Below are 23,376 nucleotides of genomic sequence, written 5' to 3'. Positions count from 1 at the left end.
ACAGCCCTTTGACTTAAAATTTATTTTTTAATGAAATCTGTTGGCAATTATAAGGAGTTAATATAATATATTTTCACCATAAACATGGGGGGTGCTTATCCGGAGGCCACTATTTTTGGAATAGTTTTTCTTACCAGGGACCTAAAAAATTACAGTATTAGAAAGAACAGACTTTACTAGTCTTACTGTGAAAATTATATGTCATTATGATGATCGGTTCTTGTTTTTGTCTCCCAAAAGGAGGCAATGTCGTCCAGAAGTAGACTGCTCTGGCCTTATCTCCTTTTTGTTTTGAAGCGGTTAGATTAGGTTATCGTAAATATGTCACTAGTAGTACTAGTTAAAGAGAACCTGTACGAGCGCTCGTGTGACCTAAACTTGAATTTGGATTCTATCTCAAGGAATGTTTTTCTTTTTTGCCAGAATTGCGGGGAGGTGTCACCAAGCCCGCACTGATGGCCAGGGGTATTTCCAATTGGTACTTTCCTGCCTCAGATTACTTCTCAGATCATCCAACTTTTCCGACGTCGGATCTCATGCCAGATCGCCCAACGTGATCTGAGGTCAGAAATGTCCTTGGCCAACACCGCGGGCTTCGGTGGCGCTACCCCCGCACTTCTGGCAAAAAAAAAAAAAAAAAACACTCAAGATAGTACCTAAATTCTCATATCACGTGAGCGCTCGTAAATATCAACTTTTAACTTTTATACTTATAACAGGTATGTATTTATAGCCTGTAACAAATAGGTTATAGGGACAGAGTGGTTGGCTTCTCGCCTACATTGCTTCCTTTCGATAGGAAGAAAACAAAAATCAATTGTCGTATTGACATGCAATTTCACAGTAAGTCAAATAAGATCTGTTCTTTCTAATAATGTAGTTTTTTGTAGGTCCTCGGTAAAAAAAGTACTAAAACATGTTTTACTGTCCTATTTCCATCTTGTGTAATAAAATAATTATCTTAATACAAGAAGAATGACTATATATAAAGGAACAACGACCCTTTCAATTTTAAACTTTCAAATTACAATCCTTAGTGTCATAATTATTTTTGATAAGATACTATCTAAGACACCTTATAAATGATGCCAAAATGAACAGAATATTTAATACTTTCAGACAGTCAGGCAGTATTAGAGACTCTCAATGCCTACTCCTTCGACTCTAAAGCAGTAAGGAAATGTAAGAATGTACTAGCAGTACTGGCAAAGAGAAACAAAGTTACACTTCATTGGATGGTGGGCTACAAAGGTATTCAGGGAAATAAAAAAGCAGATACCGTACCAGCACAGAAACCCTTCTGGTGTGGCCAGATCCAGGCTGTAGAGTTGATTTTTCCTACAGCATTACTGGTTTAATTTTGGATCATGATAATGTCTCTTCTCACATGGTTGCAACAACTTTGAAGTTTTTAGCCAAAATTACATCAAAACTATGGTACACCTGCTTTATTCATCCAATCTTGCTATGTGTGCCTGACTTGTGGTTATTTTTCAATCTGAACAAACAATTGCATGGTCGTCTTTTTTTATTGCAAATCAAAATGAGATTTCTAAATATTTTGACTCCATTCCAAAAATTGAGTGGGTGTGTGCTTTCAATGAATGGGAAATTTTTCTCAAATGCATTGATTTTGGATTTAATTACTTTGATTATGCCTGATTTTGGTAAGTCTAGCACAACTCGCATCTCTAAGTTACCTTTCCATTAATTGACTTTTCACTTTGATGTATTGATTGACAAGAAGAAAAGATAATCAACCCTTGGGTACAGGAAAAGTAGTCCTCTTATTAATCCAATGAGCCTTCAACTACTGCACTTTATGTGAGACAAGATTTGTTTAACTTATGACTCCATTTGCTTATTCCCCTTTTACTCATAAGATCAAACTAAATACAACATATTTTGTCCCTCAGAATCTCAGTATGTATTTATAAAGCTGATATAACTGAAAGGTCACAAAATAAGTGACAAACTAGCTGCTGAGAACAGTTATATTAAAACCACCTAGGGGTTACATGGAGCTTCAAGACACAGTTTTGAAAGCAGGCTTTATTTTTGTCAAAAAGTACATGGTAGCCATTTCGAGCATCTCGTCTGATTGAAAATGCCGGGGTGAGATTTCATTAAGCCATTAAATTTGGTAGAGTAACATTAAGAGACCTCTAGTTTTTGCTATTATTCTTCTTTTTATAATACCTTTAAAATGATGAGTCACTTGCTAGGGGTTCTTATTTAAAAATTTTGACTTACCTCCAAACTACCGCATTTTGGGGGGAGGGGTTAAAAAGTTTTCATACATAAAAAACTCCTAAGATTGTCACATAAACATGTCCCAAAGTAAACCACTTCATCTCTATTTATAAGAAAGTTAATAGTGGAGGTTGGACTTTTAAGACACTCAGTATTATGTAAACCATCTACATGATATTATAAAAAGGTTTTTAATGGATTCTACGAGGGCTGTTCAGAAAGTAACCTCCGGTTGGTCACAGTGCGGGTAGTGGAGGGGAGTAGCGCGCCATCTGTGCATTCACGCACTAAGCAGGTCAGTCAGTCGGCATCAAGCTGTAGTCGAGTGAACATCGTACCTGCGCTAGTTTAGTTTTTGTGGCAGTTTTGAAATGTGTGCTGCAATAGAAAATACCGCCAAATGTGAAGTGCGTGCTGTTATACGGTTTTTTTTACAGCCAAAGGATACTCTGCAGCAGCTATTCATCGTGAGCTTTGTACCGTGTACGGACCACAAGTTATGAGTGAAGGAGTTGTCCGTGAATGGGTACGTTTATTTAAAAGTGGACGAGAAAACGTTCATGATGAAGAGAGGAGTGGTAGACCATCCTTGGTGACTGACGAACTCGTTCAGACAGTTGATGCAAAAGTTCGTGAAAATCGACGTTTCACAATGGCGGAGTTGTCTACTGATTTTCCACAGATTTCTAAGACTCTTTTGTACGAGATAGTGACAGCAAGATTGGGTTACCGTAAGTTATGTGCACGATGGGTGCCCAAAATTCTTACCGACCACCACAAAACTCAAAAAATGGCCTCTGCATTAGACTTTCTGTCACGTTATGCGGACGAAGGAGAACCATTGTTAAACAGAATCGTGACCGGTGACGAAACCTGGATTAAGTACGTAAACCCTGAGACAAAAGAACAATCAAAGATGTGGGCACATTCAGATTCGCCTACCAAACCAAAAAAAGCCCGGCAAGATTTTTCTGCCAGAAAACTGATGGCAACGGTGTTTTGGGATGCCAAAGGGGTGTTTTTGGTTGAATTCATGGAACGTGGGACGACCATTAATCAAGACGTGTACTGTGAAACACTAAAAACATTACGACGGGCTATACAGAACAAACGCCGTGGTATGCTGACTTCCGGTATCGTTTTTTTTTGCACGATAACGCCCGTCCTCACTCTGCTTGCAGAACAACAGCCCTTCTTAAGTCCTTCAAGTGGGACGTTTTCAACCATCCCACCTTACAGCCCAGATCTGGCGCCAAGCGACTATCACCTCTTCATGCATATGAAGAAATGGCTCGGGTCCCAGCGGTTTGATGACGACGAAGAGCTCAAAGATGCGGTCACAGGCTGGCTCAAGGCACAGGCGGGTGATTTTTATGCAGAAGGAATTTCAAAGCTTGTGAAGAGATACGATAAGTGCCTCAATCGTGATGGAGACTATGTCGAAAAATAGTGCAAAGATGTAGTTGTAAGATGTATATATTAAAATATTTTTACTTAACTTGGTGTATTTTTTTCAATCGACCGGAGGTTACTTTCTGAACAGCCCTCGTAGCACTGTTCAGCCAGAGTTATTAATACAGCGGTTGATGCTTACAACACACTAAAGGCCACACATGTACAAAAAGAACTATTCAGAGGTTTATATAAATTAATTAAATGTTTGTTATAAATAAAATCATTTATCTTATAATGTTTAATGAAGAAAATCTTGCAAAAAAACTCTCCGAGGTTTTATTTTAGGTTTGAATCCTGAGAAGCCACAATTTATGATTCACAGCTCTCAGAAGCCTTCTCTTAAGAGAAAAGAGGGCAAGAGTAGCGGTCCTGTCCCAGGAAAGAAGACACACCAAGAAATGTCAGATACAAAAGCTACCATTAATGTAAGTTATTAACATGTAAGCAATTGGTCACTGAAAATGTTAAATGTTTAGTCTAAAGGTGTTTAGTACATCCTCTTTTTTCCTACACTTCTGCACTTCTGAACACAATTTTCTGGATGAGGCCCTTTCTTTAACTGTCAGATTTGATCTTTCCCCCTCCTCTTGAAAGTTTAGTCTGGCTAAGTCACTGACACTGATAAACGTAAAGGAGCAAAACAATGTTTAGTTTCTTTTACATTCTTTGGTGTGGATGTGTACATATATCCTATTCAATTATATATAATTCAATTGTATCTTTCTGTCTGTTTGTGTATTACTCAATTACGTAAAAATTACTCGACCGATTGTACTGAAATTTTACATGTACATTCTTAGGGTCCCTGGTTAACATATAGAAATAATTTCTGTTTTGAAAATCCCTCTGGGCCATGTCCACTGGTTTCTAAAGTCGTAAAAAAATCATCTTGATCTCTGAAGTTACATTAAACGAACAATAATGTTACTAATTGAAACATTATGTTAAGTGTAATTAACTGTTCTGTGTAAACATTGTATTATGACAGTACAACCACGTATTTGATTAATTTTACCACTATTTTCAATTTGTTTACATTTATAGTCTTGAAAACATGAAGTACGCTTGATAGTAATACTTCTTATTTCAACCTTTTCTGCTGAGCATAGATTAAGCAAATATCCAGATAAGAAAATTATAAGTTTTAGTAAAAATATACAATTCTAACTGTATGTTTTAGCAAATATTAAGTATGCAGTTCTTGGTCAGTACTGTAATGCAGATATCAAAGACAAAAGTTACTATCTAACTTGTACTATATATTTAAAAACTGTTATAAAACCCCTTTTGGTTGTCTTTTGATAGAAGTGAGCTTCCCAGACCTGTTTTTGTATATATATATATATATATATATATATATATATATATATATATATATATATGTCCTAGATGAGGGCAACGAACAAACTCAATTGTATCACTAGAAATAATTTAGAGTGGAAGTAAATTACAATGGCTGAAAATAGACACTTTATGACCGAAGTAGGCTCCTCAAACCTGTGTATTGCTATTATATATTTTTTCTTGTAAGGGAAACAAGTCAAAATCGGCTATGGCATAAAAAATACTAAGATCACAATAAATTACAATGGGCATAAAATATGCACTTTTTGACATCATGTTAACTAAGATACTCAACATTGCCGTCGGAAATATAATTCACTCTAACCAGAAATGCTCATACATGTCCAAAGCCTACAAAATTGTGTGCAAAGCCGGAGGTAAATGCTAGTAAATATATATATGTATGTGATTCATTGTTTGTTGAAATTGAATTCGGCTACTGCCAATTATACAAATTTAATGAATGTGAATAAGTTGTTTGACAGGGAGTTGGTCTTCCAATCATATGTTAGTTTGGTTATTTAAATGCATATGTGATAGAAATGGCCAAGTACAATATAATTGAATCTTTAAAAGTAAGGGCTCTATGGTGTAGTGGTAGTGAGAGATGCAGGTTCGAGTCCTGGCGGATCAAGTACTTTTTGTGACTCAATGTTTATTGAAATTAAATTTGGTTATTGTCATTAACACAAATTTAATGAATGTAATATATAAATATATATATATATATATATATGTTACCAAATTCTTCAAAATCACTAGTAGCAAAACACGCAAGGCATATCCTATCATCGGCAACTTGTCTTGTGAATCTAAAAATGTGATTTACCAAATTCAATGTAAAAAATGTCCAGCAGATTATATTGGCTCAACAACAAATACCTTGAGGACAAGAATGACAGGACACCGATTTGATTATAAACACCAAGATTTAAAGAAAACTGTCGTGACTCATGGTATAAATCACAATGAAACTTTTGAAAATACATATTCAGTCAAACCTATTCGGCAAGTACATACAAATTCAAACCCAATTTACCTCAGAACATTAGAACAAGCACACCAATTGGTTTTTAAGAGCAAAATTCCACATGGACTCAACATCAGATAACTTAGCCAAAAACGTCTAAATTTGAAATCAACATATGGAAAAATTGTTTAGTTCATGTCATCTGTATTTATTATTATTATTTATTCACTGTTTATTTACTTTCGTTTGTACTGTTTTCTTTTATATTTTTATATCTTATACAATTTTTGCACCTGAAGACGGTTTTCACCGAAATATAGTGCCAATGTTTTAAAAACACTATGTTTTAATTGTACAGTAATTTACTAAAAATAATATATATATATATATATATATATATATATATATATATATATATACACATATTTTCTATGGATAGGTACACCATCATAGGCATTACTCAAAACTTGGCCAGTGAAAAAATCCAATTTGCGCAAATTTACTTATATGTGTATTTATCCAATAGTACAGTATGCAGCAATTAGAGATGCACTTGGCCACTAATAGTTTTTTAATTTTGAGTAACGTATTTCGTCCATATTGTTGTGTTGTAACACACAGTAGCAACAGTCAATTTATTTCTCTGTCTAAATTTGTAAAATATATCTTGATTTGTATATATTAAACTATACTTGTTGGTCCTTGGCTTTTACATGACTTTTCAAGCACTAGAACATTAAATCTAGTCTGAAGAAAAATGCTACGAGAAACAGTAGGTTTGTATCTGAAAAAATTGACCACAGCCTCTTTACCTGTTATTTAGAAATAGATTGCAAAATGTTAATATGATCTGAGAAGGTTGATTATTATGTCAATTCAAAATATTTTGATTTCAGGACAAATCAAAATATGAAGATGCTGGAACCATTCATACTGCTCTCAAAAATAAGTAAGATTATCTAAATAGGATTTAATTAAATGTATTACATCTAAGCTTTCGTAAATAAAACTTACAGTAGTCTCTGACATAAAGTGCTAGAATTACAGATATAATTAGAACTTGCTCATGCACCAACAACATATGTTTTCTACAATATTGTTTTTAACAATATATGTTTTCTTGATATCAAGTATTACAATCATTTGTAATCTATAATCCATATAGATATGACCGCTTTAAAACATGGCTACTGTCACTGCACAGGATTCAAGTCCCAAGCACAAATCACAAGAACAAGGATAACAATCACATATCACACTAGCACAGGCTACAGTGGGATACTAACAAGAATGATGATGTCGGCTTTTTCATCGGCACCTCGTAGTGTCATCTGAAACAATGGGACAGGAGGGCGATGGTCATAAGGGTGAAGGAGTAAAGGTAAGCCGCTTCCGGCCCTAAGTTTTGGTCCTAGACCTTAGTATCATGGTGTGTGTGCGAACTTTGTTGGTTGAGGTTTGTTTGATTGTTATAATCTTATTAGGTTACTAGTTATTATTTTTTTTTTTTAACCCTTTGAGTGCCAATGTCCGATTTTACCGGACGACAAAAGATGTCTGAAAAGTGCCAACGTCCGATTTTACCGGACGACAAAAGTTGGCCGAAAAGTGCCGACGTCCGATTTTACCGGACGTTCGGGAAAAAGTCACTAAAAATTGTAATCTTTAATATTTTTAAATAATACCATATTGAAATGTTTGTGAAGAATCGTTCTTTTCAAAATAAATTGTTATATTACACTTCCGATCAAACTTTAAATTATGAAACTAACATATAAACATTTTTGGTTGCCATAGCAACCGGAAACAATGTGACAATAGTTTTTTAAAAGTTGTAATTTATAACTTACTCATTATTGAAGATAACAATATACATTTTTCAAGATTTACAGACAATTGCATACACTTTCCAGTGATATGGACTAAGGATATATTATGTGGATATGAATTTTTTTGTCATAATAATTTGGTTGAAAAATGAAATTTAAAAAAAATTTTGAATTTTTTTTAGATGAGTCCATTTTTGGTATTCTTAAATTTAGTGTTATGGTAACTTTGTTATTTTATGTTAATGAAACAGAGTTATCAGAGAAAAATAAAAGAAGAATCATGTTGATAGCTTATTAAATAATCGAACTGTGAATTTTTTACTAAAACCTTGCAAATTGCCTGCAAAAGGGCTGGCACTTTTAGGTACACTCACTAGAAAAATACCTGGCACTTTTCAGTATACCCACTCAATAAATACTTGGTACTCAAAGGGTTAATATTGGTACCCACAGTGGTCTAACCTCAACCAAAGTTTGACTAAGCGGTGGGTCTGCTAATTTTATGTATAAAGCCTCAATAAGTTTGCGTTTGAAAACATTTTCCTTGCTGTGTATTTTCTCATTTCATGTGATAATTTTCAGACCAGCAATGTTGAACAATTTCAGGCTTTTGCACTAGTCCTTTTTTCGTTCTTTATGTTCTTTAATTCTCACATTTAGTGGTTTTTTTTGTCTCGCCTGTGTGTTTCCTATTACAAGAACATGTTATACTGTAAACACAGTTTTTTTCCAACTGTATCCCACTGTAGCCTGTGCTAGTGTAATGCAGTAGCGTAGCCAGAAATTTCGTTCGGGGGGGGGGGTCCGAAAGCGGGGGATCCGGGGGACGTTTTGTGTGTTATTTGCCAATGAATTCACTGGTAAAAGGTAAATACCAAAAATATGGAGCTTTAGTAACTACGCCTTATAGAAAGTGGAAAGAAGTAATAGGCAAATTAAACTCTCACAGCAACTCTAGTACCACAAATTTTCTTGTATAGCTACAGAAACTTTACGAAGTTCGATTCTGGCCGAGTAGAAGGCACCAAAGTGATGTTGGATTCACTGGATAAGAAATAAAAAGATCAAAACAGAGCATCACTCAAGCGTATAATTGACTCAACTATATTCTGTGGAGAAAATGAAATACTCCTTCGGGGACATTGGGCCACTGATGACGGCCGAAAACCCTTTAGAAAAGAAGGGCGATTTTCGAGCGTTGCTCGGGTACAGATCAAACTAACGGTCGGAAAATGCACCGGAAAAACTCTACTGATTAGAAGTTCGGCCACTTTGGATTTCACTGATTGGGGTATTTATGAATGAGTTATAATGACGATTTTTTTGTATCATTACACTATAGACGAGTATATAATTATCGGAAAAATCACTTTCGGTCGGAAATAAAATACACCTGAAGAACTTCAACTACTTCGGACTTCGGTTATTGAGGTAAACGTGGTATTTTTTTATTGAGTTAGGATGACGATTTTTTGTTATCATTAAACTGTTCTCGACTACCTATATAATTATCGAGAAAAAATCACTTCCGGTCGGTAAATACCAAAGAAAAGCTCTCTACTGATTCGTTTTGACGATTTTGGATTTCACTGGTTGAGTGGTTGAGGTAAAAGTAGTACTTATAATTATGTTAGGACATTGAATTTAGAGATTAATTCAACGCCGAATAATAAATATATAATTATCGAGAAAAAAAAACAAAAATAATCACTTCCGATCGGAATATACTAAGGAAAATGAAATAATACCTCAGTCAGTGAAATCCAAAGTAGTCGGAACTTCTTATCAGTAGAGTTTTTCCGGTGTATTATCTGACCGGAAGCGATTTTTTCAATTTTTATTTGATAATTATATATATATTAGTCAGCGTTCAATTGATACCTAAAATCAATGTTCTAACATAATTCTAAGTACCACTTTTATCTCAACGACTCAACCAGTGAAACCCAAAATCGTCAAAATCTGAATCAGTAGAGCTTTTCCTCGGTATATTCCGACCGGAGGTAATAATAATACTTTTTATTGTGTCAACAATAATAAAAATTACATACAATCGTCAAATTAAATTATTTAGAAATATGTATATCTATTTTAAATTGCCCCCGTTCATACACAGTCCACACTCATTCCTAAGACTGATACATACTTACAGCCATACGTTTTAAAATCTTCTAAATTTTACCACCAGAAATAGAGGATGATCGAATTACTTTAAATTTCATCCCAGCGGCTCATCTTAAACTCTTCCACTGAATAAAACACCCTCGACACCAAAAAGTGTCTCAATCAAGCTTTAAATTTTGTTGGTTCATTCAAATTTTTGATTTCATCAGGGAGCTTGTTGATCAGCTTAACACCAACCTCGGATGGCAAACGTTTAAATGCGGCTGTTTTGTGCGGATGTAACCGAAGGTTGTCCCTGCCTCTTGTCCCGTATTGATATACGTCCCTGCCCCGGACGAACTCGCACTTAAATCGGCAGAACAGGGCGACATCGAGGATGTAGAGACAGGGCAAAGTTAGCAATCCAAGCTCCCTAAAGGCATCTCTGCATGAATTTCGGGATTTCAATTTTGAAATGATGCGGACAGCTTTCTTTTGACTTCTAAATACTCGCTCAAATTTGTATTTAGAACAGCTGCCCCATAGCCTCAACTCGTACATTAGATGGGGGTGTACAGGGCCGAAGTAGGCCATTTTTAGTACATCCCGGGAGCAAAATTTTGAAAGGTTCCGTAGAGCATAAATGCCTGAAGAAACCGTTTAGCAGGTACTTTCAATGTGATTGTCTCAAGTCAGACTTCGATTAAGGTACATTCCGAGGAACTTGGTGGAATCAGTTTCCTCTATGAGGACATCGTCCGCCATCACAGCAGCGCGATCCTCAATCTCTCTTTGCCGCAAACAGAAATTTAGTGCATTTGATTTGGAGTTGTTGGTCCTCAGATTTAATTTAGAAAAAACTGAATACATGAATTCAGTTCTAAAAAGGAAATGATTTCTAATTCATGTTTTGTTGGAGCTTTAATGCAGAGTGTTGTATCGTCAACATACTGGACCATTTTCCCTCTCAGGAGCGATGAGTTCCGCCTGCTGATGTACACAAGGAACAAGACTGGTCCAAGTATAGATCCCTGTGGGACCCCATAGGAAGGAAGTCGCTAATTTAAAATGATTTCATTGTTTTTTTTTCTCGATAATTATATATGTATTAGTTGGCGTTGAATTCATACCTAAAATCACCGTCCTAACATAATCCTAAGTACCACTTTTACCTCAACCACTCAACCAATGAAATCCAAAATCGGCAAAACTTGAATCTGTAGAGAGCTTTTCTTCGGTATTTACCGACCGGAAGTGATTTTTTTTCTCGATAATTATATAGGTATGGTGTACAGTTTAATGATAACAAAAATCGTCGCCTAACTCAATCGAAAACCCCACGTTTACCTCAATCATTGAAGTCCAAATTAGTTGAAGTTCTAATCAGTAGAGTTTTTCAAGTGTATTTTCCGACCGAAAGTGATTTTTTCGATAATTATATACACGTTTACAGTTTAATGACACCTAAAATCAACGTCTTAACTTAATTCTATGTAGTCACTTCACGTCCCCACACGACGAATTTGAACGAAGTGGTCGCTAATTTAAACTGTTCGCCGTGTTACGGTTCAGGTTACTTTGCGACGTCACGTGACCGCGCCCTATAGAAATACCGTGATTACACTACACTATCCGAAAGACCGAGCCCAAAAGTATCGTTTGATACTTTATGATTTAAACGAAAGGACAATTATATTTTTAACAACGGTCACTTCAATCAGTGAAATCAATCAATTTAATGTTTGTAGACAAGAGTAATGATAACTGTCCTTTTTTCTCCTGCTCCATGCTTTATTTTTTAATATGTCTTAAAATTTCGGGGGGGGGGTCCGGACCCCCTGGACCCCCCCCTTCGCTACGCCACTGGTGTAATGTGTGATTGTTATCCTCGTACTTGTTATTAAATAATGTATTAAAAAATTTTGTGCTTTGGACTTGCATTCTGTGCAATAACAATGCCTGGACCCCAAGCAGCTTTTGGGTATGTTTGAACCCTTTACTTCTTTCTGTTTGTTACTTTTGTATGTATGTTACCTCCCCCACATGACGAAGAGGATAGATTCCAATCCTCGAAACATTGTGTTATGTCTTTTATAAACTATAACGATTACAAATGTCCGAAATCCTGTTATCCTTCCAAATCTTCCATCATCATAACAAACTTTAAACAAAGAATGGTTACTAGCTTTGTATTATAAGTAAGTTTAATTAATGTATTTAGGTTAACCTTTACACAAGTACAATTATTTCTTACTAGATAGAGTAGACGTTCTACTACAACTGTCCACTGCTCTTAACCCTATGCACTCGAAGGCAGTATTTATAATTTGTCTTTGGAGCTCGTATAGCCAGCTCTACTGGCTGCCGCAATTTTGTTGGAAGCACAGATTAATTTTTGCTGTAATGTTGTCTCAGCCTGTATATCCAGCTGTACTGGCCAAGATATAATAAGTCCATAGCTCGTAAGGCCAGCACCACTGTCCACTAAACATAGCAGTTATTTTCTAATATCCTCTTTGTTTTATAATGAATGGTGAGTACTAAAACCTATTGAGCAGCTGTTTTTTAAAGTAATTTTTAGGTAAAGTAATAAATTTTAAATTAGCTTACAGTCATTTTCTAAACATTAACTGTGCAAATAAGATGAATGACGTGTAGTGGTCCTATACACTGAAGTGATAGAAACCTAGAAAATTTTACTAGGAGATGTATGCGCTAACTATTCTTGACTACACATAGGTGTGTGTTTAAAAAGCTTTATCCCGTAAAAAAATGTAAAGACTGAGAAGATATAAAATAGTTCGTGTCTGAGTATAACATAACTGTACATGCTTAATTTATAATATTTTATTTACATATCATTTTAACAATATATATATATATATAAGAGTTAAATTTTCCAAATGTATGTTTATCTTTGCAATAGAAAGACTCATTAAAAATAAATTATAAATTATTTTTCATTTCTTCTTTAAACATTTTAACTTAATATACAAATAACGCAGAGAATATTGAAAAATAATTCAGACCTGCAGAGGCAAACAACAAAAATGGCCAATGAAAATAGTGCGGCCATCTGTACTGGCTATACGAGATGCGAGGTCAAACTATGAAAAAACTAAAGTGAGTTGTCTGAAACCTTGGTGTGGTCGGTGCTGCTGGCCTTTCGAGCGCAAAGGGTCAACCTTCAATGACTGAGGAACCTTGTCATCATTGTCGATACTCTCTGCATTCTATAGTTGCATTCATTTACTGTGCTGGTAGTAGTCACTTCATGTTTTTTATATTCAAAATAATAATTTTTTTTATTAGTTTACATGTTGATTTATGAATGTAAAAATTAAACAAGCATATTTTTACTGTATATGGGATATTATTTAATTCCTATATCTGTGCTCTTATGAATATAAATCAATGATTAATATAAATGTAATATAATTATTTATGCATTAATTCAAAGCAATGAATCATTGCAAGTTTGAGTTACAACCAGACATACATATTTAATCTTTTAAGGAGTAATCACGTCATACAACTTGGCACAAATACCATCGTAGAAAAATGTGGACTTTTGCATATTAACGTGGATAGAGTGAGAACTTTTTCATAGTAATTGTTGTAAATATGTCTAAAAGAGTTTATTTTTAGCCACAAACATACCAAATAGGTAGTAATAAAAATTATAATTTTTAAGATTATTTTTAACTGTCACAAAATTTTATAAGAATAAGATCAGAACGTTGTTTTTAGAACTTAGCAAAACGTGGATAAACACACAATGTCGCCATACATTCCTTGTGTTTTTATGAACTGTCTTTCTTTTTTCTTTATTGTTGCTGTAATCAAAACATTGGCACTGAATCCTCTTCCTCCCCTATTCTCCACTGAATGGTAAAAGTGTGGGAAAATGCCGCTCAAAAAGTCACATTGCATCCTTGTCCTCTAGAGTGGATGTTTAATTTTCTTTACCCTTGATACTGAATGAGCCTGCAGTAGTTGAATTTTGAGATTTAGTCTGAAATCGCAGAAAGACTTTTTCTTTTTGTTTTTACACTTCCTATTTTATGCATGTAATGTGAATGTGAACATGGTGACGTGCACCAAGTAGAAAAATAACTTGTCGTACCATTTGGTGGTTTTTCGTGAACTATCACTGAATGGTATTACCATATCTGCCTTGTTAACAGCTCCCATGTTTTTGTTTTTGTTACACACAGTTACTGGTTTGTTTGTAATCTTTCAAGATTTTTCTGTTACCATTTTGTGTTTGTGAATGGTTGGTAGCATAGTCATGAGTATTTTGTTATACCACTTATCAGTAGGCATTGTACACCTTTCTCTTTTTAATTTTTTGCATTGGTGGTTACTTCTAACAGTTCCGCAACTATCAGTGGCATTTTCAAACAGCCAAATATACAGCTGAGGACTAGAATACCGTGTAAATTATATTTTTCAATCCAATGTATGGTTGCATCAGTGATTGTATTACCTGTGCAAATCTACCTAAGTCTGTAGCTACTGTATTATCTATACTTGACTATATACTATGAAATCCTAAAGAATGCCACTGCTACAGTTACACCGAACAAAAAGTTTGATTTCAAAATGTTTGCTTTTTTGGGATTTTATTGTCTCCAACCTAATCTGCCTCCCCATCCAACCAGGCTTTCGTCAATTATTAGGTTTTGTTTTGGTTTGAGAAAGGTCATGTACCTGCGCCTCAGTGTTTCAATTAGTGTATGTACTTTACACTTGTCTCAATGTGTTTTACTTTTGAGAAATTACTAATCTCATTTTGCAAATTAGTGTAAGCATATTTATTAGTTTCTCCTGCTATGTGGGAAATATCCCAATTAAACAACTGATAAAAATATCATTTCCATTCAATGTCTCAAGAGGTTTGCCATTTATTTCCAAATGAAGGCCGGAGTTAGTAAGACACATTGAATTCAAATTTGTTTAGTCCAAAATTACCATTGTGGTGTTATTGATATAAATTATACAAAGAACCATTGTCTGTACTCACACCATTATTAGGTAATCCCTCTTTTTCAGGAAGGTCCGGTAACACTGAAACATATGTAGAATTCAGGGGTTCATTGCTTGTTGCATTGAAATAATTTTTTTTATGTCCATAGAGTCAAAACTGTTATTAATCAAACCTTCCACTTCTCTTCTATTTTCATCACTTCGTAACAATCAGACCTGTTCATGATAGTGCATTTTTACAATCACCAAAAAAATGCAATAGTTTATAGGGCTACACTTAACGTCTGTGCACCAAAAAGAACATGCAATCACTAATGGTCACATAAAAGGCGCAATGTACAATGATGCTGAAAGAAAAAGTATGAATTCCCACAATTATTTTGGTGGGCGTTTAGGTTTAGCATAAAGTAGATTCCCACGGGATCTGTGGGAAATAGATTGAACTACTGCTCTGTTGTTTGTTATTGGCTGCTAGATTATGTGCAGAACGTTTTACAACTATGGCATAACAATAGCACATTATGTATTCTATCGCATATTATTTCGTTAACATTACCCTTTAAAATATAAACTCCAAATATGTCATATGACGTGATTACTCCTTTACCACAAAGCATGAGCACACCAGATGATGTGATTACTATTTTAACGAAATTTTTTCATACTTGCTAAAGGTTAAGTATCCACATTACATTTTTTGTGTGAACTCTGTCGTACAGAAAAAAAGAAGCATTAGTTAAGTAAATAAAAGTTACTGTAACCGTAATGATTGATAAAATCATGTATTATACATACATTAAATCTTGATGCTAGTATCCTTTTTATAAATTATTTTAGCTATGCTGTATTCAATAGTACAGAATACGATTTTACACAAATCATTCCTGTATCACTAAACAAACAGAATTCAAACCAAAACTATTAAAAAATTATTGTTGGTTGTAAAAATAACTTATTAATTTCTATTTACAGGAGCATCCAAATGCATAATGTATTCAGTGAAGTATTACAAGTGTACCTACGCTGCGTTAGCATAATCAAAGGTAGTTACTTTGACCAAAATATGCCGACGAGAAAGACAATCACAAATGCTGTAAAAAAGAAAGAGGTTTGCATTGATAGTAAGAGTGCAAAAAATAGATTGAGTTTGGATACTGAAGTATTGAAAACACAAATGACATCTGATTCTGATATAGACAAACATGCAGGAACTGATAAGAAAATGCATAGCGATAAAGGGACCACATCTTCAAGAACTAAACACTTGGAAGGCAAGTCCAATGAGTAAAATATTGGATTTAAAGTATAGCTTTAATACCTTATCTGGTTATAATTTGCTGAAATAACTCCATATAATGATAATAAGAATAAGCTTTTTAAATTTAATAATTCAAACTGTACTCTTATAAGCTAGGTGCCTTTATCAATCCGTTCTCTTAAAGAGCAAAGATAATTTGGTTATAGATTTCACCACACATTGATGTCTGATTTATTTGATCATTCTAGGATTTTAACTCCAAATTAATTGGTTGGAGCTGTTTGCAAAGAATCGATCATATGCAGGAATTAAATTCTATCAACTCCCTAGTAATTAAAGAAACGAAAATAATTTTAAAAAACTTAAAAATCTAAGAGTACCTGGTGAATAGATATTTACATTCAATTGAAATTGTTTTGAAAAATTATAACTTTATTTTTTGTTACATGAAAATTGTTTTATTATATGACAAGTAGTAATAAAGCAGAAAATGTGAAATTTATTAAATGATTGATTAGTCTAAGAATAAAAATTACATTTTTAATTTTGATAATTTCTCCAAACAATTTAAAAAAAATATTGTCACCATTTGTATTGTACCATGTACTTTTATTGAATATGATTGATTGATTGTGATTGAATGGATGTAAACAGACTCTTTGGTGATCTTTCGGAGATTTGATCTTGAGGTTAATGCTTAGAAAAAATGCAATGCAAACGTAGGTCAGAAATGCTCGGTTTGCTGTCTGTATGTGCTTTTGTAAATTACACTTTTTATTTAAAAAATCAATAAAGGAAAAAATTGGATAAAAAAGGAAAAGGATAAAATTAAAAATTGTGCACAATTATTGTTCTTCTAATCTCAAATGAATAGGAAAATTGTATTAGATTATTATAACACGTTCCAAGATAACAGATGTTTAAAATCTTAAAATTATTATCATGTAAATAATAATAAAATTATGGAAGTTTATAAAGAATGATACAGTTTCTCAATTTAAGTACAACATTTTGACACCTTGACATTATAACATTATTTTTATTACCTTGGTCCATAAATAATGTATATGTAAACTTTTAACTGTTGTAACGCATCCCAAATTTTCGTTGTTTCCCTGTTCATGGCATCATTAACTGGTCCATTACATAAGTTAATAGCTTATATATGTATATATGTTATATATATAATTTACTGACCAACATTTCTATTCGAGGTGTCACAATATTTGTGATTACATTTTGTAACTTTTATTACTCTTTAACCCTTTAAGTGGCAGTAGTCTGGCACTTTGAAAAATGAGCTAATTTCTTTATAGGATGGTTCTAATGTTGCCAAATATGACTTAAAAAATAATTTCAACACAATTTTATTTGTTTTTGTGTTTTTTTTGGGTGGGAAATTAATATCCCAGCGAAACATAAGCAACCTGCATTTATCCATGTGTGGTGTATGATTTACTGGGATATATATTTCCCACTTTTTGGATATTAGAGGAATTGAATGAAATAATTTAGTCATATGCATAATATTTTAATAATAACAGCAAATATAATTATAATATTATTACAATCATATTATTACTAAAGATAAAAAACACTTTGAAACACAATAAATTATTGTGGGGCTCGTTTTGTATCCTTTTTTATCTAGTTTTGGTGGAATGGGGTAAACAATCCTTCCAGAGAGCAACGTTACAAGTCGGGCAGACCATATTGCTCCTCTTCTCCTTGGCCTTTATAGAACAATGTGCGCACCTCCTATACTTCTCAATTTTTAGGGGTAGATGTGCACCTACGTTTGAGTGCCGAACAGTATTTTGAACAGTCGCTCGTCCTTTTGTACTATTCCTTTTTCTCCCCCATCCTCTTCCTGGAGAAAATCCTTTCCGAAGTCTTGAAGAAAAACTTCCAATGAGGCCATTTACAAGTACAGATCTATAGTGGTTTGTTCTTTTTTGTTTTACAATCATGTGAGTACATGATATAGCTATTGACTACAGCTGAATCAATAAAATAATAAAAAAGCTTCATCCACCACTTTCTTGATTTCTGAACTATTGAGTAGTTTGACATATGCTGGTCAAAGCGATCAACGCCCCCCATGTACTGTAACAAAAATGCTAGGCATAAAATTATATAGGCCTCAACCTCGTAAAACATTCCTGTCTAAGTATGCAGGCTTACAGTGACAGCTAAATATTAACTTTGCCAAATGTGCTTGGACTAAAGTGGTAATGCCCTTTTGAAAACTATAATTTGCTGAATAGATTGATGTATAATACTGTGTTATCTAACCCTTACAAGTGTGTAAGAAAATATTACAAACTCCAGCCAAAAACATAACCTGCAAATCTAGTCTAGTGTCTTGCAACACAATAGTTTTCACTCCAATCATAATACATGAGAAAATGTATACATTATATCATTAAAAATAATCCTAATTGATCATAGATATGTTTACTAACCTTCAAAATATGCAATGTTACATCAGTAATCTATTATCTTGATATAAAAAACAAAGATCCAAGAAGAATCTGTAAGTTAGTTGTCCCAGAGTGCCAGTGGGATAATAATTTCCCACTTTTGAATAAACAGCTGACTGGCTTTACTATTTTTTTGTCAGCTGAAAGAAGCCTACTTCTCCATAGAGATATGTTTATTCATTGAAGGATTCCAAAGTGGGAAATTATTATCCCAGTGATTTTTTGAGCTGTAACAAATAATCCAAAGCAAAACATGGTGGGAAATAATTCACCCACTATCACTTAAAGGGTTAAACATTTTCATGATTTTGTAAGTTTTTATGTTAATAAGCTTAAAAAGTTTGAACTGTCTGCCTTCTTGCAATTATGGCCATTGATTGTTGTTAATAAATCATTGAAGAATCTTTAGTTATTTTTCTTTGTGCTGACAACAATTATTCTTTGAGCCATTTACGTAAAGGAATATATTCATAATAATTGTTGATTATGGAATCGCAAACAGTAGCAGAGTCATTCTAAGAAATACATATAAAATAGTATTGCTTATTTTAAATGATGCTCTGAGCTGTTTCCAGTTGTTTCAAGTGTGGGCATATAAAATAACCTCAAATCACACACTATCTTAATGCCACTATTAGGCAGCTTTAATGACTGGAATCAGTAATTCTTCCATTCTCTTTTTTAACCCAACACATACAAGTTATATGTCAAACATATGTGTCAAATTAACTTACAAAAATAAGGCATTGAAATATTACCGTTGTTTCAAAATCAAACAGCCTGTTTATTACTATTGTTGGTAATAATTTAGTAATAGTATATTTATTAAAACTGTATAAATATTTTTGTAAATATTTTTTTACTTTTTCAGTTGGAAGCAAAAATCAATCTAATAAGGCAGGTGGAGGGATTCCAGTTGAAAGAATAGTTCCTCAAGACATAGAAAATATTCTAAAAAAGGATGAAATGGAGATTTTTGCATTCTCTGATCTCTCAGATCAAGAAACTGGTCAGTACTGAGGTTTTCCATTAAGGGCTACTGTAACAAATAAATTAAATGTGTAGTTCTTGTTTGGAATATAATTTTCCCCCTTTTTCTGAAACTCAATAGTTTTATATTTTATTCCATATAATATATAAAAGATTAAACTAATTTTAAAATACATAGCTGAATCATTATATTCAAATATTTTATCACCCATAAGTAATATTATGGTTAATGCATATATGAACGCCAACTTTTGTAACATTTTACTGATTCCAGGTTAGATTGTGTAACATAAGGAAATATTGTATATCATTTTGATGCTTGGAACATTAAATTAAACACTGTTGTAACTGAAATTGACATTGAATGTTTCAGATGAAATGTGTAAGAAAACAGTTGGAGAGAAATTAGAAACCACTTTCATTACAACAAAACCCCAAGATCAGAGAGACACAGAAACTGCTGACACATCTGGGGAGTCTGGTATGTGGGAATACCGCTGTACAGTTAACTGTTGTAATAGTAGACTGAAGATAATATCTGTTAAAAAAAAGTTAGAATTCTTTGTAAGAAAGGAAACAGAATAGTTTTCTAAACTCACGCTGCAGAGATCTATCTTCAGTCAACACTTTTGGCTGAAGATCATTGATTAGCCAAGTTTCATTTCTGTTGACTAATATAGAAACTGCTGACATGTCCAGGGAGCCTTGTATGTGGGAATGTCTCACTGAGGCCAAAACATCTTCCTTGTGAACTTTTTAACTGGAGAAAATTGTTAAGATAGTTAATGTTTTATGTGGGAAAGCTATTTATTCATTGCACAAGGTATCATAGATTATTCTAATAAAGATACAGTATTTAAAGTGTAGGATGGGCAAAATTGTAACAATAATAATAAGCAGTTACTGGAAAATGTTAATTATAATTATTATTGGTTAGTTTTAATTTAAAACTGTGATATTTTTGTGCTTTGACTTGAAATTGTTAATTAAAGTAATTTGTTCAGTAGGTGGCATTAAAATCTATATATATATATATATATATATATATATATATATATATATATATATATATGTGTGTGTGTGTGTGTGCACGCGCGTTTAAAGTTTGTCTGCTCATAGTTTCAGAAAGACGCTACCCTCGGCGTAATGTTCCAGTACTAAACTACACAGAGTCAGAACTGATTGAGGATGACGAGTATTTGTGTAAGTTTTATTTCCAAAGATAAATAGCTTCATTTGAGAGTTTTATTGTAAGCTTTGTTTGGTAATTAGTAGTGTGTCCAAACATTAAGAGGTATTAATGTATCTTGGATACTGGACACTTACTTAAAGAAGTACTTTGTGTTCCAGTTGCCTCTGTAATATCATCTGTTACCCTGTCACTTCTTCAACTGAGAATGAGAATGAGAGAATGAGAATGAGAAAGTTTATTGTCTTTAAACATAAAATATGCAATCGACAAAGTCATTCTATGCTAAAGCTTAAATCCCACTAGTACATATTGTGTACAATAACAAACTTGTCTAGCGGGCTTAGTCCAATCAATGTTACAGGTAACAATTATTACATTCTTTCATCAACCAGCTTAGCTCTAATTTAGCTAAAATTTAAAAATGTAACAACGATATAACAGAAAAATTTACAAAAGGATAAATTGTAATAGATAAATTATTAACAATTAAATAAATAAACAGGGGGTACTACACTAATTTTAAAATCTTAAGGTACTAATATCACAGGCCAAATAACTTTGTACAGAGTAAAACGCTTTATCTTTGAGCCAATGTTCTAAAACTGCCTTAAATCTTTTTAATGTTACATGCCATGCCTCTTGAGGGCAGTTTAAATTGAACATCTTTAATTTCATAATACAGTGACTACTTCTAGTTTTTTCTAATTTTATTGGTAACATTTCTATCATATGGTTTTTCCTAGTAGGATATCTGTGGACTTCTTGTCTAACCCTGATGTTTGTAGATTTTCTTTAACATCAACCAAGCAACAGTAAATGTATAGGCTAGGTAGAGTCATTATCTGTAGTTCTTTAAAAAGAGGCTCACAGGACTCCTCTTTCTGGGACATTTTTTATTACCCTTAGGGCTCTCTTTTGCCATATGAAAAACCTTTTGAGAACCACAGCTATTACCCCCCAAAGTGTAATGCCATATCTAAGATGAGAATGGAAAAAGGCGTAATAGGTAGTAATTAGCATATTCGTTGTCACAGAATTCAAAAGCTTACGTAAAAGAAATGTGACTCTAGATAATTTTTTTGCATAACTCTTGAATGTGTTGGTCCCAGCTCAATCTACTATCTAGGTGAAGTCCCAACAGTTTTTACAGGCTTTACATCTTTATAAATTATAGTGATTCAAGGAAAAAATAAATTTTTTCTGTTTTGTTACTATTTACAACAAGGTTGTTTTGCTTCAAACCATTGTAATGCAGTTTCTATGGCTTGTGTTTCGTCCTCAAGCAGTGTATCCAAACATTTATTCCAGCTCAAAAAGTGTAAGTATCATCAGCGTATAAAACTGATGTGGCAAGGTAAATTAAAAGCTATGTCATTCATTGATATGATGAATAAAAATGGTCCAAGGACAGATCCTTGGGGGACTCCTGCATTCACACCTTTAAAACTTGATTTTTCTTGGCCCTGGACCACCATTTGTTTTCTATTGTTAAGGTAAGATGCTAATAAATCAAGTTTCTTTATTCTGTATTCCATATGCCAAACAGCTTTTTTACTAATAAATTGTGCGAGATACAGTCAAAAGCTTTTGTCAAGTCAATTAAAGTAGCAGATGATATTAATTTGTTCTCAAAATTAAAAATAACTTGTTCCACAAGTTTTTCTACTGCTTTTACTGTATTTCGCCCCGGTATGAAACCAAACTGTTCATTACAAAAGAGGCTATTTTTCAGTAAAATAGCCGTTTAAAAAAAACTGTTGCTTAATACAAGACTCCAATAATTTACTAAAAATGGGAACCAGAGATATTGGTCGATAGCTTGATGGTCATTTTTGTCTCCTTTTTTTAAATATTGGAGTAACTTTAGCTATCTTAAAAGAACTGGATATACACCGTTCTCTAATACCCTATTAAAAAGAAAATGTAGGGGCTCTAAGATTATTTCAATAATTTCTTTAACAATAAAGTTTGAAAACCCATAGTAGTCTTCACTACGAGATGTACTTAGATTTGCACACTTTTTTAAAAATATCAACTTGACTAATTGGTTTCCATTTAAAATGTTTTCCATCCTCAGAACAATTTGTGACATATGTATTTACATAATTAATGGCTTGATTCTCAGTTACATTTCTATTAGAACTACTTAAACCTAACTTACCTACTAAAATTAACAAAATAATCATTAAACGTTTCAGAATCAATAACACTAACTGTGTTCTAGACTGATTTTTTTTTTATTCTTGAGTATAAAACCTTACCCTTGGAACTAACATACCACAAATAATTATTTTTACAGAATTTATAACTATCTGCAACTAGTATTATGACAAAGACTTTTCACTTTCTGAAAATCCTGAATCTGTTCAGCTTCCAGCTACCCCTATATTATCATTGTAAAATTAAACAACCTGATCCTTAAATTTTGATTGACTCAAATGTCACATATCTGCTGCAAGTGATATATAAAGAATAAACACTATATCAGTAAACGCAAAGATCTTACTACT

At 33.3% G+C, this 23,376-nt stretch overlaps 1 protein-coding gene across 1 annotated transcript in view; it reads left to right on the top strand.

Annotated features, from left to right (window-relative positions):
* Positions 1-3,800: 3,800 nt before the first annotated feature.
* The window catches only part of LOC124371245 (histone-lysine N-methyltransferase PRDM9-like), a 36,525-nt gene continuing 16,949 nt past the window's right edge, over positions 3,801-23,376 (top strand). The window contains exons 1-6 of the mRNA XM_046829581.1: positions 3,801-4,133; positions 6,919-6,971; positions 15,916-16,214; positions 19,556-19,693; positions 20,048-20,155; positions 20,794-20,877. Coding sequence (XP_046685537.1) covers positions 4,020-4,133; positions 6,919-6,971; positions 15,916-16,214; positions 19,556-19,693; positions 20,048-20,155; positions 20,794-20,877 — 796 coding nt within the window. The 5' untranslated portion in view covers positions 3,801-4,019. The remainder of the gene's footprint in view (positions 4,134-6,918; positions 6,972-15,915; positions 16,215-19,555; positions 19,694-20,047; positions 20,156-20,793; positions 20,878-23,376) is intronic.

This window comes from Homalodisca vitripennis, unplaced genomic scaffold, assembly GCF_021130785.1.
Source record: "Homalodisca vitripennis isolate AUS2020 unplaced genomic scaffold, UT_GWSS_2.1 ScUCBcl_1134;HRSCAF=4374, whole genome shotgun sequence".
NCBI classification, from domain to species: domain Eukaryota; kingdom Metazoa; phylum Arthropoda; class Insecta; order Hemiptera; family Cicadellidae; genus Homalodisca; species Homalodisca vitripennis.
The sequence above is the reverse complement of the archived record's forward strand: the minus strand, read 5'-3'. Positions and strand labels throughout refer to the sequence as shown.